Source organism: Centroberyx gerrardi, chromosome 8 (assembly GCF_048128805.1).
Source record: "Centroberyx gerrardi isolate f3 chromosome 8, fCenGer3.hap1.cur.20231027, whole genome shotgun sequence".
In the NCBI taxonomy this organism is placed as follows: Eukaryota; Metazoa; Chordata; class Actinopteri; order Beryciformes; family Berycidae; genus Centroberyx; species Centroberyx gerrardi.
Genome location: NC_136004.1, coordinates 5,572,015 through 5,589,965, shown reverse-complemented (window position 1 = coordinate 5,589,965; position 17,951 = coordinate 5,572,015). Strand labels below are relative to the sequence as shown.

At 39.9% G+C, this 17,951-nt stretch overlaps 2 protein-coding genes across 2 annotated transcripts; both read left to right on the top strand.

Annotated features, from left to right (window-relative positions):
• The first annotated feature begins 1,511 nt into the window (after positions 1–1,511).
• LOC139921332 (leukocyte surface antigen CD53-like) lies at positions 1,512–6,408 on the top strand. Its single transcript, XM_071911534.2, has 7 exons — positions 1,512–1,626; positions 2,195–2,383; positions 2,865–2,939; positions 3,718–3,828; positions 4,366–4,473; positions 4,813–4,896; positions 5,345–6,408. The coding sequence occupies exons 1-7, from the start codon at positions 1,564–1,566 to the stop codon at positions 5,411–5,413; spliced, it is 699 nt and encodes a 232-aa protein (XP_071767635.2). The 5' UTR covers positions 1,512–1,563; the 3' UTR covers positions 5,414–6,408.
• A 1,772-nt stretch (positions 6,409–8,180) lies between these two features.
• On the top strand, positions 8,181–13,414 carry LOC139921329 (leukocyte surface antigen CD53-like). The gene is made up of 8 exons (XM_071911528.2): positions 8,181–8,341; positions 9,391–9,475; positions 10,072–10,257; positions 11,486–11,560; positions 12,125–12,214; positions 12,409–12,513; positions 12,729–12,812; positions 12,943–13,414. Exons 2-8 carry the CDS (start codon positions 9,413–9,415, stop codon positions 13,012–13,014), a joined length of 675 nt encoding a protein of 224 aa, XP_071767629.1. The 5' UTR covers positions 8,181–8,341; positions 9,391–9,412; the 3' UTR covers positions 13,015–13,414.
• The last annotated feature ends 4,537 nt before the right edge of the window (positions 13,415–17,951 follow it).

The following is a 17,951-nucleotide window of genomic DNA, read 5'->3' as shown; positions in this document are numbered from 1 at the left end:
TATTTCTTAAATATCGGATATCGTCATGTCGTCCACCTCTGATATGATGGATGTTCCTCCCTGACCACAGCTAAAGAAAAAAGTCTGTACAACTGAAATTTTGATTTCTTCGCACATTTTTCAATGTTTTTTGGAAATGAATTATTGATTCAAAGGCACTAATGTATCCCAGAGTTTCCTCTAACATGGAATAGGTGTGGTGGGTATCCTGCCTTAAAGAGCTGCTAACACTAAAAGAACTTCATTAGTCTGGGTTTCAGTGGAGAGTTTTCGTGTCCCATGATGGACTAAATGCTGTTTCAGAGGCTTTTCCACCCTGACAGGAATAACATTCTTGGGGAAACACTGTATTTTGACATAGAATATTGTCACAAAATACCAGCAGCTTCAATACATCAATAAATATCACTATCAGCCTTCAAAAAACCATATTAGCTGAACCCTAGTCATTTCACACCATGGTGTTTAGTAGTCCCTCTTGTGATTTTTAGGTGAAGTGTGAACGCCCCTCCTTCTCCACACTGTTAGTTGTGTAAATACATGAATAGACATTTCTTCACTGACTATTTTGAGACAGAGGCCTTTGTTGTCTGTCCTCCTCCCTCGTATTTCTCTTCCTCGTACCTGTCTGTCATTAGTTAACACTGGGAATGTTTGGGAGCAACACCAGAGAACTGGTTACTGCATCTGTCGTAGCAACTAGTGGGAATACTGCTGGGCATAAGGTAAATCTTGAGATATTTAATGAATTAGTTAGAATTATTAGTTAGTGATTTTCACTATGTATGTGTGAAGGTATGGAAAAATGTGAGTTGGAGCATTTTGAGGGTGTGTAAAATAACAGCATACCGAGAAAATGAAATGTATGTGGTATGAAATCATCGAAAATTGTAAAAATATAGATAAATGCGATATAACGGGTGTTTCAAGAGTAGGTATGCATTTTTTTTTTTAATAACGAAAAACAAAGCTGTAGAATTTTAGCAAATTTCCTCAATTGTCAAATTTCCAGCCATGACCTGAAAGAGAAAGTGTACCCAGAAACTGGAAAAATATTGAATAGAAAAATGTATATCTACTTTTTGAAACAGGCTGTGTATAAGTAACAAGAATATGGAAATTAGAATAAAAAATTCTGTGTTCTCAGCAGGAGGAAATCTTCTACTGTACCTGTTTTAAGCTGCTTTGAGGAAACAACTGTCTAGATATTTAAGAGTAGAAATGCAACGATGAGGATTAATCATCAATGATTTATCTGGAAACGAGCGTAGGTAAGAATGATTAACCTGAGATCTGACTTGGGCCTGAATAGGTCAAGGGCCTCCATTGTGCCTGATGCCTGTGTTGTCACACCAAACACTGCTGTCTTGTCAACACTCTCTGCCTCCAGGAGCATCGCCCGCTTCACTTGTTTTCCTCCACAGCTTGTAGAGGATCTCCATCAGATCGCCGCCTGATCTAACATCTGTAACTGTATCTGTGCGTGTGGCGTTTTGTTAAACGTGACACCGACTTCTCTGATTTAGTCTTACAGGTCTAGAGGAAGATCATCAGGAAGGAAGGATGAATCGCTCCTGTGTGAACTGCTTGAAGACCATGATGATATTTCTCAACTTCATTTGCTGGGTAGGTTACAGATCCATACACATTTCAGCTTTCATACACTAAAAAAATTGGAATTTGTGAATATGTAATGCCTAACGCAGCCAGTAGATGGGATAAAAACATAGATCATGGTCATTGTTATGTTATCCTGTGCAACCCGCATCATTTTCTCCAAAATGTATATAAAGTAGCATCTTTGAATGAAACCCTAAATAATCATTTTGGATTTTGCGGGTCATCTTTTTCTTCTGTAGAATCAGGTTTACTTCAATGAGGGTTAGACGGATATATGGGGCCGATATTGGCCTTTTATTTAAAATCAGATCTGGTCCGGTCAGTGTCATCCACCTCTGATATGATGGATATGATGCAGTTTGATTGATTACATATTTGTTGTAGAATTGATCAACACGACACTGGTGGTCTATCCTGGGTTCCATTGGAGAGTTCTAGTGTCCCAGGATGGTCTAAATGCTGTTTCAGAGGCTTTTTCCACCCTGACAAGAATAACATTCTGGGGGAAAACCGTGAATACTTCCACTATCGGCCATCAGAAACCCATATCTCTTGTTCCTGCTGTGTGTTGCAGCTGTGCGGGGCGTTCGTGGTCGCGTTCGGAGAGTTCCAGATGGTGCACTCCAAGTACGCCTCCCTCATCACCTCCTTTTGGCCCATCTACCCTGCCAACACCCTGGTGGTCACCGGCACTATAGTGACCTGCGTCTGTTACCTGGGAGTGTTGGGAGGCCTGAAGGAGAACCGCTGCATGCTCATCACTGTGAGTCTGTCACATACACACACACATACTTTATGGGACAGCTGTAGTCAATGACATTATATTCAATTCAGTGTAATTTTCTGATGTTTGTCTGGTGATTACATTGTAAGGAAAGTTTATCTACACTTCTAATGGGTTTTCTAATGTGCTTTTAATGCAGTTCATATTAAGTGTTACCAAGGTTTGAAATATATTGAGTGCAATCCCATTCCTTTGTATAGATGGATGGGGTTTGCCATACAATGATGGGAAAGTATTTGAAAGTCAATTTAGAATATGTTTCTGTGATTGACTATCTTAGCACTATCTTAACTGTCCTAAACCCCACCCATCTGGTCCATCTTACAGTTTAAAACAAAGAATCATTTGACCCAAATCTGCTCTATACTTTTTAATACTACATACTCTAATTGCAAACAAATGCAGAACCTATAAACTCATTCTTGTTTGAAACTGATTGTATGATTTGCAATGATTGCAGTTTTTCATCCTGCTCTTCATTCTGATGTTGGTGGAACTGGCCATGGCCTGCGTGTTCCTAGTCTACAGTAGAGAGGTACACACATCTATGTCTTAAAGTATAGTTGAATATATATATATATATATATATATATATATATATATATATATATATATATATATATATAAAATACATACAAAAGTATAATTGTATGTGTTAAAGGTCCAATCTGCAATTAAAGTGGTTAATTCCAAAGCGCTACATATCCATTTGGGGGGGAAACAGTTACCTGATGTTGACTGCTCAGTATTTCAAAAATACTGGTTATATCATCTAAAATATTACTTTTTTGTAAGCAAAGGTCTTATGTTACCAATAATTTCACTAATAAGCCCTACAATAAGTTTTACTTTAATGCCAGCAATCACTTTTTTTTTTGTGGATTTTCATTTTGGGGTGAATCTCTTTGATTGCAGTATGGCGCCCCCTTGTTGAGACACTGTCAGCTCACAAATGGCTTTGTTTACATTGTGATTTATTGGATTTAAGACATGTATGACTAGAACTTTTGAAAGAAAGATCAAGGCCAGCAAGGGACAGTTCAACAAGAGTTTTCTATGCAATTTGAGGCTGTAATGTCTCATTTCTATGTGTGATGCTTTGTGCATGATGGCGTTAATCGGACCTGTCATTTGAGTTATGATGTGTTAAGACAGTTTTGAAAAGTTTATTTTCAATCTACAAATCAAAACTCTTCCAGACTATTATATGAATTTATCCAAAATCAACATGATCATAAATTCCAGGTTGTATCTTTAATGTAGGTTATAAAGGCAGGAGTACTGATGATTGACCTTGCATGTGTGTGGTGCAGATCAACACATTCGTCGAGAAAGACCTGATGCGGAGCCTGGAAACCTACAAAGAATCCAGTCCAGATGGGAACCAGACCATTAGGAATGACTTTGACGCTGTCCAGTACCTGGTAACTGTTCCACTAGACTGCTCCATCCATTTGTTTTCTCCATATTCCCATATTCTTTTTCATTTATACATTCATTCATCTTGATATCATTATATTTTTTCACTTATTTCATGCATATATTTCATTTTTGCTATATTTACATATCCATATTTGCATAATTTTATAATTTAGTTGTCTTAATATGTTCTACTGCTATTATTTTACACACCCTAATGATGCTGTAAATCATATTTTTTCATACATACATTTTATTTACATTCTTCTTTGTATTCTTATTCACAATCATTCTCATTTGCTTTTTATTTCCTTTCATGTTTATTCCTATTTTTATTCTTATATTATCCACAATCCTATTCTTATATGCATTCATATTCACAATCTTATCTTATGCCTCTTCTTAGAATAATGTGTCACGTCGATACAGTTTAACACATTCACACCAGAGGGAGCCGCCCAGTACAACCACAGTCTCCTACAGTCTCAGTATCAAATAAAACACGTGTTCATGTCACTGACGCAGTTCTGTCTTGTGTGCAGTTTAGGTGCTGCGGAGTCCATAGTGAGGCCGACTGGGAGGGGAACGTTCCCATCTCCTGCTGCACTGAAGACCCCTGTAACAGCGTCCCACACACCAACTGGCGGGAGGTGGGTCATATTGTCACCATCTAAACCAGGGGTCCTCAAACACATCTCCACATAGACACACATTTAAGTCCACTGGATCCCATTTGATCAGATTTGATCCCAGGGACCCATGATTAAGATTTCTGCTCTTGTTGATTTAGTATATTATATTTATGACAAGGTGGGTGACCTTTGACCTCCAGTCAGTGATCATCATAAACCGTAGTTGCACTTGACATAATCCTTTGTCATTCTGAAGTTTTGAGTGAGGAACATCACATAACATTTTCATTCTTTTTTTCCCTAAGTGGATTTTTGGGTGTTGAATGAACAGAAGTGATATGAACTCTTGTCTTTCAGGGATGTCATGTGAAACTGGGGAACTGGTTTGCCAGAAACTTCCTCAGCACTGGCGCAGGCGTCGTTTCCCTGTTTATCATACAGGTACATTCAATTGTTTGTTTTCCCTCATTAGAAGGCTTTCAGGTGGCAGCTATGGCGGCCATATTGGAGGTCCGCAGCTCCAATGGCCATTTGGTGTAATCTGCTCATTCCTGCTGTTTCCAGGGAAACAGGCTGATTGTGGAAAAGGAACCCATTTGAAATAAAATGACTATCGCGATATTCACTAAATATCGCGATATTCAATATTATTGAATATCGGCCCAAGCCTACTGCAAAGCCTCTATAATAACTGTCCCGGTTACTTCTGTCTTACTGTAGTTTCTTTACTTAGTTGGAATCTAAGGACTGCGCATTTTCTTTATTAGTTTGCATAGTTGGCTGTTCTGTTCTGTTCTGTTCTGTTCTATTCTATTCTGTCTTTGCATGTAAAAAGTTGTTTGATATTAGTTCTACCGCATATTTAATATGTCTTTGTCTTTCTCTGCAGTTCATGTGTATGTGTTTCACCGTCCCCCTCTTCTGCCACTTCCGTCGACGTGGACTGGGTTACAAGTGAAAAAGACCCAGTGGCATCGGCAGTGGATGCTTTCACCACAGCGACTTTTCCATGTGCTTATCTTCTACATTTTTCCTTTACTACCATGTATAGAATTTCTTTAGAGACCCTTTCCTATATGATTTTAGTAGCCATGAATCCCCTAGTTCAGTAAAAGGTAAAATGGCTTTTAAGTGCAATAACTTGCCCGATCTTTTCTTTAAGTGTTAATCTGTCTCTTGAAGTGTTGGGGATGAATTCTGGACTATAATCGTGCATCTTTTACTCACAATAGGCCAATACACAATACAATATGTATGCCAACTGTCCAAAGACTCATTATAAGTGGAAATGAGTTTGACAGTGTATATTGTAAAAGCTCTCTATACATTTTGTCTGTGCATTTTGTTTTTTTGCATTTTGTTGTCCTTGATATATGACACAACCCTGTGTAACTTCAGTGTTTCTACTCTATGCTACTTCTCAGCCTCAGGAAGTATGTATGAAGAATGCACTTAGTGACTGAATGTTGCGTGATATGTATAGTCTACTATCTATTGTTGGTCCACCAGTGTCTCTTTCTACTGTGTGTGTTGTACTACTATGTTAGTTGTCAGTATGTCTCTGCACCAAAGCCACAAATTCCTATATATAAGTTATGCTTAGAAAAGTGATTCAGATTCTCATCAGAGTTGTTTCAGTTCAGCAGTTGATATCAACTGGCTTTGAATAGAGGAGTTTCCTCTATGGGACTCCCAATTGGGTGTGGCACACATTTACATCTGAATATTGTGTGAAGTCCCTGAGCAAGCAAAGGAGCCCCGCACTACCACCCTGTTTCTGACATACTTGATAATGGTAATAAACAAACAATAGTTTGTTATTTCTTCATTAAACTCAATAGGAAGTTTTACCTTGAGAGATGGTACTTTTGTATGGCATAATGTAGTATGTAAAAGTAAATGTAAAAGTGAACAACATATTCAGCTGAATAAAGTATTGAATATTTTGTTTAATCTTAAGTATTGAAATTCTTGTTTGACACCACATTCTGCATCCAAGTTTGATTATCCAAGTTTGGTTATAAGTTTATGTCATGAATGTTCAAATAGCATTTTGATTCAAAATGAGGGAACGCAACAGAGAACCAACTGTAGTAACAGTTTCTCATATTTCAAAATGGTTTTGTCTGAAATGTAGACGGTCACCCTTCATATCATAAAGAATGTACTTTTATTCTGTTATTTTGAACCATAAAACACTGCAATCAGCTAGAGCTGCTGGTCAGTCCTTGTTCTAATGTTGCTTGACCTATCGGCTGTCTTTGACACAGTTAACCACCAAATCCTCCTCTCCACACTCTGAGCTTGGCTCCTCAGGATCTGCTCTCCGCTGGTTGGAGTCCTACCTCTCAGGGAGATCCTTTAGAGTGTCTTGGAGAGGGGAAGTGTCTAAATCCCACTGCTTGTCCACAGGGGAACCTCAAGTGTCAGTGCTTGGACCCCTTCTCGTTTCAATATACACCACCTCACTTGGTGCAGTCATCCGCTCACATGGCTTCTCATACCATTCTTATGCTGACGACACCCAGCTCCTCCTATCGTTCCCGCCAGAAGACCCCACAGTCTCGGCACGGATATCGGCATGCCTCGCCGATATCTCTGCATGGATGAAGGAACGCCACCTTCAGCTTAACCTGTCAAAGACTGAGCTCCTTGTCATCCCAGCCAGTCCCTCTGTACAACAACAGGTCAGTATCCAGCTCGAATCAGCTCAGCTCATTCCTGCAAAGTCTGCCAGAAACTTGGGTGTCATGATTGATGACCAACTAACCTTTAAGGAGCATGTGGTTTCTGTTGCTCGGTCATGTTGATTTGCCCTGTACAACATCAGGAAGATCAGACCCTACCTGTGTGAGGCGCTTATAATATCACGCCTTGACTACTGCAACTCCTTACTGGCAGGGCTCCCAGCATGTACGCTCAAACCTCTGCAGATGATCCAGAACGCGGCGGCGCGTCTGGTCTTCAACCAGCCCAAAAGAGCACATGTCACTCCGCTGTTCATATCCCTCCACTGGCTCCCAGTTGCTGCCTCATTCAGGTCTACCTCTAAGGCGCCCGGTGCCGCCACGACAACAAGGCCCTAAGTCTCTAGCCAGACTCAGGGCCTTGTTGTGGTGGCGGCACCGGGCGCCTTACAGGTAGACCTGAATGAGGGAGTTCAGGTAGGTCGGAGCCGTTTTGGTTGCCGCTTTGTAGGCAAGCATCAAGGACTTGAACTTGATGCGGGCAGCACCGAGGAACCACAGAAGAAAAGTCTCTAGCCAGACTCTTCTTCTGTGGTTCCTCGGTGGTGGAACGAGTTACCAAACTCCATTCGATCCGCAGAGTCCTTCTCGATCTTTAAGAAAAGGCTAAAGACCCAGCTCTTTAGCGAACACCTTCTCACCTGATGGACTGTGTAATTGCTAAAAAAAAAAAAAAAAATCTTTATCTGCCTCTATGCACCTCTGTCGGGTCGGACTAGAACTTAACTTTATGGCACTTACTCTCGATCCTTGCTTGTGTTGTATTAAAATCTCATGTATAATAAAGGTGTTGAGGACTCTTTTGGTGTTTCAGTGGTTGGGCTCATTCTCTATTGTAAGAGTTCACATCTGGGCTAAATATAAAAGCAATGCGTCAGACATGCATCGTGGTCTTTTTCTTTTTTTTTTACAGTGCTATTTACGTTTGTCCCCCAGTGCACTTTCTCAGTCATAGATTTTCCATGTTCTGTTGAGAAAAAAAAAGGAAGTGAGAAAGGGTGCTGAAGCCCCAGGCGCTTTACAATCAGCAGCAGTATGAGAAGGGGAAGTGCGGGCAACAGCAGAGTTCACTGAGAGAAGCGTTAACCTTTCTTGATCTTCTAAAAAAACAGAGGCAAACCTACAATCCACTCGACCAGGTAAGCCCTAAACTTTTATACCAATATCTAACCTCTGACTACACTGTATACGATCTTTAAACTGTTATATTGTTAAAGTTATCGTGTTTCACTGATGTTTCCTGACTGACATGACAGAAAATTGTTGATGTTACGTCTCCAGAGTGTCTGTACTTCTTTAGGTTCTGTATGTCTGTAGGTTTTTATTAACAAGGCAGTAAAACATAACTGGTTCTAAACAATAAAAGAAAATGCCCTTGATAAAAGCATTGGAAAAGAGGAACTTCAGTGTTAGCCACTTCTGAAAAAAAACATACAAAAAAAACCCAGAATGAAACCAACATGGCCAGCATTATATAACTCAAATGTGTCAACTGTGTAAAAATACTGAAATTATTGAAAAATTTTATTATGGCAGCTATAGCTTTAGGAGTGTGTAACACTTGAAAATCGACCAAGAAGAATATTATTAATTAATAATAAGAATATACTAATATACTAATCAATACTTTCATTCTTAACTATTAGTTCTTATAGATCAACAATTTGATTTATTGACACTATGAATGGCTCAAACATATTTGGGTGATAAAAGTCAAATGTGTTGGGGAAGACCTCTACCCAAAAAAAGTTCCCTTTTACATTTTGGGGAACTTTTTGAAATTGTGGTATTTCCAAACTATACCTACATTTGTGGTTTCCCCTTGACGTTTTTCCGCAACATCAAAACTTTACATTAGTTGCATTACGCTTCAAATCTCGTTGAAATGCAGTTTCGGGCAAAGGAAACGCAGGAAGTGAGACGCGTCAGGATCACTTCCTCGTAGTGTGACTATGACACTTTGACAGCCTTAAGATGGAGGCACACACACACACACACACACACACACACACACACACACATACACACACGCAACAAACAAAACCGTAAACAGTACGCTGCTGCCATTCCGTCCTGAGTGGGGGAAGTACAGATGTGATTCAGACACTCTGCCTTGGACATTTTCTGGTACCTTGGTCCTTACTGGACGATAACATGCTAATGTGTTTTTGTCGTTTCGTTTCTGCAGGTCTGACAAGAGGTTTTCAACAATGGCTCAAGGTTGCCTCAAGTGTTTGAAGTACACCATGTGTGTTGTCAACTTCCTATGTTTTGTACGTACGCCTCAAGTATCACAGCATCACATTCAGAGTTTACTACTTATCACGTATTATTATTATTCTCCCCTCCCTCACTAAGTGTTGTGGAGGAGCCTTTGAGTAAGGCACTGAATTATCTTGAAGTAACAGTTGATTAAATGTTCTTTGTGGTGATGTAGTTGGTATAGGGACGGGACGATATATATCGAAATTCAATATATCGCGATACAAAAATGTGATGATACGCATCGTGGGGCAGAAAAATGAATCGCGATATTACATGTTATTCTGCTGTCGTAATCACAAATGAGACGCTTGACCATCACAATTTCACAAGCTCTCCATCCAAATTATGTTACTTGTAATGACATTTTAAAATTGTTGTTTACATTCTAGCAAGCCAATGGCATCGCTAGAAAGATTTGTGGCTCAGAAATAAACATAATTCTGCACAGTCATACTTTGAACTTTTATTTATGACATGGTATCATGGTTGTATTGAATCATGAACCCCATATCGCAAATTGTGAGATAAGCGTATCGTCCCATCCCTAATAACTGTGTCACTGTGTTACATTAACTTGATGACGTGGCACACTGTCTCACGTCAGATATGCGGCACGGCGGTGCTAGGCTTCGGGATCTACATGCTGAACTTCAAGATGGACTCCCTCTTGCCCAGCCTGGCCGAGCTCAACGTGTCCAGCGCGCTGCTGATCAGCGGCATCATCATCACCTGCGTCTCCTTCCTGGGCTTCCTGGGGGCGCTGAAGGAGAACCGCTGTCTCCTCCTGACGGTACGTCGCCCATAACTCCCCCCTGCCCCAAGCGGTCCCACAGTGCAGAATGTATTGGACCATCTAGCTTCTAACCCTAAAGGCCACAGGATACCCTAAACATACTTGGCAGGCCTCAGAGTGAAAATAGGGAGATTTTCAAAACGAAAGTGGGAAGTCTGGGGTTTTCTCTCACCCAGTACATTTTAAGATGCAGAGATCTTATTTCCTGCATTCTGGTGACTTTCCCATGTATAAAAGTATAGTACAAAAGTACTATAAGTACAAAAAAAAATGCATCTGCATCTTTTAATTTAGTTATATTATTTGAAAAATATGAATCAATTCATAAAATTACATATTTAATATTGGGTCCAAGCGTCCCTGAACTAATAATAATACAGACTACATTTTTGGTGGAATGTGTTTTGTTGACCATTCAGAAACAGCAGTGATAGTATAGGGCCTAGACTTTTTGTGTTACTATTTGTAACAAATATAGTGAATGAGCCGATTTTGAAATTTAATATGGGAGAAAATTGAGAGATACTATGGGAAGCAACGATACACACATTTGTATGCGGCAACATGTTCGTCTGTTTCCAAAATGGCCCATTTTAAGTATATTCACATATGTTTGACAGAAAATATGCTTTTTGGAAATTTCAGAATACATATCAGGGATGTAGTGGAGGGTAAACCCACCTTTTTATTTGTGGAATGAAGTTTGCAACCCTTTTCAGGCTGACATAACTCTTTATAATGTGAATTCATTGTACTTCATCATGGTAAACAGTTTCAAATCTGATGCAAAATATATGAGGATAAGGTCTTTTAAGGAAAACATGTATAATTTAATGCTTTTCTGAAAATGTTATTGATTTTTGGCCATCTTGGTGGTTGTTATTGGATATCAGAGTTTACCCACCTTGTTATTTTTATTTATTACCACTGCATCACTGCAAAATCCTGGACCTAAAAAAAATCCTGGTCCTATTGGATCGGGCCTTTAAACATTATAACAAACTGCAGATTTGCATCAGCAGAAAACATTTGCTGTTATTAATAACATAATTCAGAACACATGATTAGCGTGAAATTACTGGCTATTTGAAGACCTCTGAATTCATCATTCATTTCTGCAAAATAGATGTATGTCCTGCAAAATGGATATGCAACGTTGTATCGTGGAATGAAACTCTTCACAGTGCGAGACTACAGTGGAATAAAGTGGGATCTCTGTTCACAGTTCTTCCTCCTGCTGTTCATTCTGATGCTGGTGGAGCTGACTGCAGCCTGCCTCCTGCTGGTCTATGAGAACAAGGTAGGCGTGTGTGTGTGTGTGTGCGTGTGGTCCATCACTCAGGCCCTGAGTCTTCGTTAGAAATTGTACAGAGCTGTAGAGTCATAATAGAATATTTAATTGATAAAAGAGTGCTGCTGAATGTCCATTCCAGCCCAGCTGAAGATTTTATGCTGCGTTTAGGTCCTATGGAAAAGACAGTAAATACTAGCTTCCTACTAGAAAATACTGTTCACCTCAGCTTTCACATAGTAAATACAACTTGTGGAATGAAGTTTACAAACCTTTTTAGGCTGACACCTCTCTGACATCACCAACAATGAAATACCCGTAGTCAAGTGTAGGGAATGATTGATTCATTTCAAATATAACAAATAAAATGTAAGTATTTTTATCACATAAGTCATTCTAAAATGCCTTGGCAGGACACAACCGCTTTCTGGATTTGGTAGTTTGTGGTTCACATTGCAGTTTGGTTTCCTGGTAAACATGAAGTCAGATGTATCATCACTAAGTGCATGGGTGTTAAGTGTGAAACTGTGCAATAATGGGACAAGTTACTGATATCGTATTCTTATTGCTTAGATTGGTGCGTGGGTGGAAAAAGACCTTACCAACGGCTTGACCAGAAATTCCACAGCCATCAGCAAGGACTGGGATCTGGTTCAGGTCACGGTGAGTAAATCCCAGAATTATTTTTGAACTCGCATAGTAACACAAATGCACACACGAAGGACAACAGAACCCCACATTCAAAGCAAAGTGACAGTTGCAAAACATATGGACAGTAGACTAATTGTGAAATACTGACAGCTACTGATCTCAGTCTATTGAAATATGACAGTGTTTTTCTGAATTGTATGTTGTAGTTGGATTGCTGTGGAGTCCATAATTACTCCGACTGGAGAAACGGAGTACCTGATTCTTGCTGCACGACAAATCCATGTGGCCCGAACCCCGTATACAAGCCAATGGTAGATATAAATAAACCTCTATTATCTGCTTGGAATAATAAGGTTTGTTTGAATAATCTGCCTTCATATTTATTGATCCCCATAGGGAAAAGGGAAAAGTTTTCACACTGAACAGAGCAAAACCTGTACAACCTTTGTAGAGTTTTTTTCACCTATACAAAGAAATACTCAGCAACGCGTTCATATTAAATCTCATGGATGTTCTTCCTGTAAAGGGTTGTTTGGATAAAGTGAAGACCTGGTTCGAGGAGAACTTCCTAAGCACTGGGATTTCTGTCATCGTCATCTGCATCATTGAGGTAATCGAGTTTCAAATGAGAAATGATACTGAGATATATAATGGTTGGTGCAAGATCAGGTAACGAGTGGATGTGTAGTGTTTTGGAATTAAATTCTTCAATTTTTTTATTTTTTTCTGTTCGTCGACAGGTCTTGGGAATGTGTTTCGCCATGACTCTCTTCTGCCACATCAGCCGATCTGGACTCGGCTACAAGTTATAGACCACATTCTCTCTTCGACAACCCCCATTGTCTATACTTAGTATACTTATTATTGTACAGTCCTGTCCCTTAAATATCTCTGATAATGCCACGGTGGCAGCGAGATTGCGAGCGATCAAGCTATGTAAATGCTATTTCAGTCTCAGCTATTCGTAATGAAAGCAGTTGTGGTCGCGTACCGACATTGTATTTGACTTGCTTTGTTTCTAAGTCAACCTCTTTAGATGCGTTTATGTTTTTTTCCACAAGTGATTGTACATTTTGCCAAGGGAATGAAGCTTATGAAGTGAAAACTGTGTAGAATTATATAGATATAGATATTATATATCCTTAACATTCATCCATAAACTTTTCACTGACATCTTTTTGGAAATACATCAATAAAATATTTACAAAAGTATGACAGCAGTGTGTACACCTGACTTGGTAAGTGCCTGACGCGTGTAAGGAGTGGTGTCAGATGATCAGCGTTTCCCGTCTGCAGCTCACTGATAGGTGTGGTGGAGCTGAGAATGTAACCACTTCCTCTTTGGGCGCTGCTGAACCATCAGTTGGTTCCACTAAGCTCATAGTTTGCTAGGTATGACAGTTAGTCCTGTGTCAAGAGCACCAAAGCTTTCACAATTGTTTGACATGCATCGGAAGTGATGCCAATTTTGTCGTGGAATGCATTCTATGGAAAACTTCAAGACTTCTAAGAAATTAGATTCCCAAAATGAAGACCCACTCGAGAAAGAGAAAGTTCCCTCAGTCTGCTTTAAATAAAGTGGACAATTTGTAGAAAATAACTAATATAAAAAGGGATAACATATCAAAAAAACAGCAAAGAATATGGATGTATTTCTTAAGTATTCCACAGTTTTATTTAAAGAATAAATCCTGCATCAATATTTTAAGACAAAAAAACTAAAAAAATACTAAGATTTCCTTTACATTTTAAAATATTTTTGTTCTTTTTGAAACCATCACACAAAAAATAGAAACAAGTACAATTTTTTGTAATTTAAAAAAAAAAAAAAAAAATGTAACTGTACACAGCAGAATATACCATTTATTGCAAACTGAACACCCCTGATACCTCAGAAACTATAAACACAATTATTGCAATTCACCTAGAGATATGCAAAAAACAAAAACAAAAACAAAAAAAAAAGAACCCTACTCCGATAACAGCTCTCTCGTTCTCTTCTTCTCTGAAACAGACAGCTGTTGTGTTTTAGTCTGGTTTTCCCCCCCTCTGCGATGCCCCTGCTAGTCTCCGGAGGCGGCACGGTTATCTTCTGTGTGTTGTTAGCAGTCCATTTCAGGTCCGTCTTTACGGGGATTTCCAGTAACTGTGGCACTTGTCCCCCCTCCCTCCTCCTCCAGACACCAGATGAAACACGGTCCTCTTTTGGGAGAAAGAGGTATTGCATTCAACTGAGCTGAAACAATCCCATCTCTAATCTCTTAACAGGGGAATCAAGTCTTGGAAAAACCCTCAACTACAGGGAGATTCACAGGAAACCTAGTCCGGTATTACTGTCTGCAATAGACTTTCAGTAACTGCTGATCTGTTCCCTGCTGATCTTTCAGTATGGGAATGACAAAAAAAACATGACGTTCTGTCCTTTGCTATTGCTTAACGTTTATAAAAAAAGGAACACATTTGGAAAAGATATGTTTCTATGCGTCATTCAACCGCCTTCGGGCCATTCAAACACTCTTTCTAACACACACTTACAACTCATAGGACAGGCCCCCTTTCAAACACAAGTTACTTTCTTTTACCTGTATTTTGAATTGTTCACCGTACAAATGCCACTGTAGTGAAACCCTATAAACTACGTTACCACATTGCTACCAAGTTTGATACCTACTTTGTGCCTAAGATGTATTTTTTTTTTTTTTAAAAAGCCATTCCAAATGCCCCTGCAAGAGACGGTATCAGAATAAAAAGTTCTTTTGGAGGAGCAGACTGAGACAGTACCGTGCCTTAAAGAAGAAGAACATTCTTGTAAGAGAGAGAGAGAGCGCCCAACCCATAACTTAAATGTTGCAAAAGAGTGATCTCTCTCAGTAAACATTTAATCCACCTAAAAGATCCACGATCGCAGACGGAGAGCATCTGCGAAGACGTCAATAAATAAGAAGTGACAGAAGTGAAGTCTCCCCCCCCCCCCCGGACCCTCGTCCACGTCCCACGACCGTGATCCACCGACATTACTGGAATGAGTAAAAACAATGAGGGTACCCAGCCCCTATATTCAAAACATTAAAACATCTAGGTTCAAGCGCCTGGATCCGCCGCTCAGGAAAGCCGTCAGTTCGTTCACTTTGTTCAGTAACCGCTGCCCCCGACGTTAAGATCTGCGCCAGCTAAATCCTCCATCACATCAAATACAGTATATAGAAAAGCACGCCCAGCTCACAGGACGTCAAACACATGACCTTAAATGCCACCCTCACAGTTGCCGTTGGTTCAATTACGCTTGAGCGCGACACTAAAAACCCTGTGACTAATTTGTACTGTAAAGCAGAGACTCGTTCCAACCAGGGAGCAGTGAACTTTGCGTTGATGGATTCCTCTCATTCCTGTTACAAGCAACACTTAGCACAAATTCACTGGGGGAGTGGGGATCCAACCTTCAAAAAGAGAATAGGCTATTTTTTTTAAACTTCCTACAATATTCATTTAAATTGTTACATTTATATCCAGAGTAAAGACCATTCTCGGCAGCCATTTTGAACACTTCAGGTGGATTCTCCACTGAAAAACATGTTAGAAACATAGAAACAACTGGATCTCAAGAATCCAGGACACAGGTTCACATTTTAATATATTTGGCCCATTATCGCTCACTACCAGTCTAGCCTAGTTAAGTAAGTTCCCTGCTAAATTCAAGCAGTTGTTCCCGAGATTGCTAGCTAATTTGAGAACTGCTTGGTCTATCTGAACTCTTTGCTTATGTGTTGAAGTAACGCTAGTTTTATATATTTATGGCAATCTTCTTGGTAGAGTTTCTCACCCCAAGAGTTCAAAATGGCCGCCGTGTGAATAAGGTCAATGGTGTGGCAAACTGAAACTCAAGAGAAGCTAATGTGACCGTAAGGGCTCCGGTTCAAAACCCTGGAAGAGCCGGGACAATTTGGAAAGGGAAGTGTAGCTCTCCCTTCACCCAACAGCAATGTTTCCATCCAACTATTGAGCAAATTATAAAAAGGTGCAATAAGTACAATTTTCACTGTCCCATAGCACAAAATGACCAGACTATATCTGCGGGGGGTTGACAGGGTTCTTGATCAATACCAATGACTCAACCATTACTTCAGCAGCTGCTGAGATTTCTGGTTTTCAAAACTCACTTCTCTCTATTGAATACATTTTATAGAAATTGGCCATTTCTAGGGAGGGAACGATATATATTGAAATTCAATATATCGCAATGCAAAAAGGTGACAATACGTATCGTGGGGCAGAAAAATGAAATCACGATATTACCTACATTTTACTCTGCTTGTAGTAGTCACAAATGAGACGGCTTGCACGTCACAATTTCCAAATCTCTCCATCGAAATTATATTATTTACACTTTGTAATGACATCTTTAAATTGTTATTCTAGCAAGCCAATGCCATCGCTAGAAAGATTTGTGGCTCAGAAATAAACAGAATTCTGCAGTCAGACTTTGTCATTGAACTTTTACATCGTATTGTGGTTGTATCGAATTGTGAACCCCATACGGCGTATTGAATCGTATCGTGAGATATCGTCCCATCCCTAGCCATTTCCATTCATCTTTTCTTATTTGATACCTTACAACTCGCATAAAACTACTTGGATGGAAACCCAGCTAATAACTACCTAGATGTGCTTATGCAAGGCATTTTAACCCCCAAACTGCTCCAGTGGAATTGCACAGTGGCCAACAGTACAAGAGCGTGGTTGTACTCATCCTGAAAGCACTACCATAGCCCCGGGTGTTGGAAGTATTCTGTCAACTTGCCTGGTTAAAGGAGGATTAATAAAAGGTATATTATAAAAAAAGAAAAACCCTACATAATTCAACAATTATGGCTTATATTTGTTTCTAACAAATCTGACGAGTTCAGCCATATCAATTTCTATAGAAATCATATCTGAGAACAAACCAGATGCCACGTGATAATAACTACTCTGAAGCTAACCCATACCATCAACACTGATACTAAAAAGGGTCAAAGACAAAAAAAAAACAAATGCAAGAAATACTTTCCACTTCGACACTGCCATGTTGCTTCATAGATCACAAAGAAACTGAGAGGAAAAGCAGCTCCAGGGAACGGTACGAGTAAAGGAGATGCCGACAAAGTCCCACCGCCATGTACAGTTCTGGTGGTTTCGCGTTGGTGTGCCGTGCTTCTGCGTGGGATTAGGCCTATAATCCCTGACGGGGCTTGACCAATTCTAAAAAACGACGAATTGGGTTCCCTGCGATCACTTAAATCCCATGATACATTTCTTTCTTGATGGGAGAAGTGTTTCCCAGAGGACAACGCCCCCATCAACAAGGCACGGGTGGTCATCCAATGGTTTGAGGAGGATAGCGATGTTAGCCAAATGTTAAGGCCTTCCCAAAGTCAAGGTATGATCATAATTCACCCTTCAGCGACTGGCCTCCAACTACAACCATGCCAGGAAAAGCCCTGCACACCATTACAGATCCACCATCATTACTTGGGAATGTCTTTATGCCGCTGTACCCTTTATTTTGACCGCATCCTGTAGTTACGTAAGGCAGCTTGTTTTAACCACTTTAGCCAAAAGCTAGTACATTGTCTGCATCAAAAATTAAAACATCCATTGGAAACTGCTCACTGCATCACGAAACAGTATACACCTGAGCACTGGACATTGCCTCGGGGTCAAGAGAGCGATCCTGATCAGACAATGCAGATTGCATCGCTCCAGCTACTAA

Excerpts from the sequence above, each read along its gene's own strand:
- LOC139921332 (XM_071911534.2), top strand. The coding sequence starts at position 1,564 with ATGAATCGCTCCTGTGTGAACTGCTTGAAGACCATGATGATATTTCTC. Across the intron at positions 1,627-2,194 it reads TTCTCAACTTCATTTGCTGG|CTGTGCGGGGCGTTCGTGGT; the intron begins GTAGGTTACAGA and ends TGTGTGTTGCAG. Across the intron at positions 2,384-2,864 it reads ACCGCTGCATGCTCATCACT|TTTTTCATCCTGCTCTTCAT; the intron begins GTGAGTCTGTCA and ends CAATGATTGCAG.
- LOC139921329 (XM_071911528.2), top strand. The coding sequence starts at position 9,413 with ATGGCTCAAGGTTGCCTCAAGTGTTTGAAGTACACCATGTGTGTTGTC. Across the intron at positions 9,476-10,071 it reads TTGTCAACTTCCTATGTTTT|ATATGCGGCACGGCGGTGCT; the intron begins GTACGTACGCCT and ends GTCTCACGTCAG. Across the intron at positions 12,813-12,942 it reads TCGTCATCTGCATCATTGAG|GTCTTGGGAATGTGTTTCGC; the intron begins GTAATCGAGTTT and ends GTTCGTCGACAG.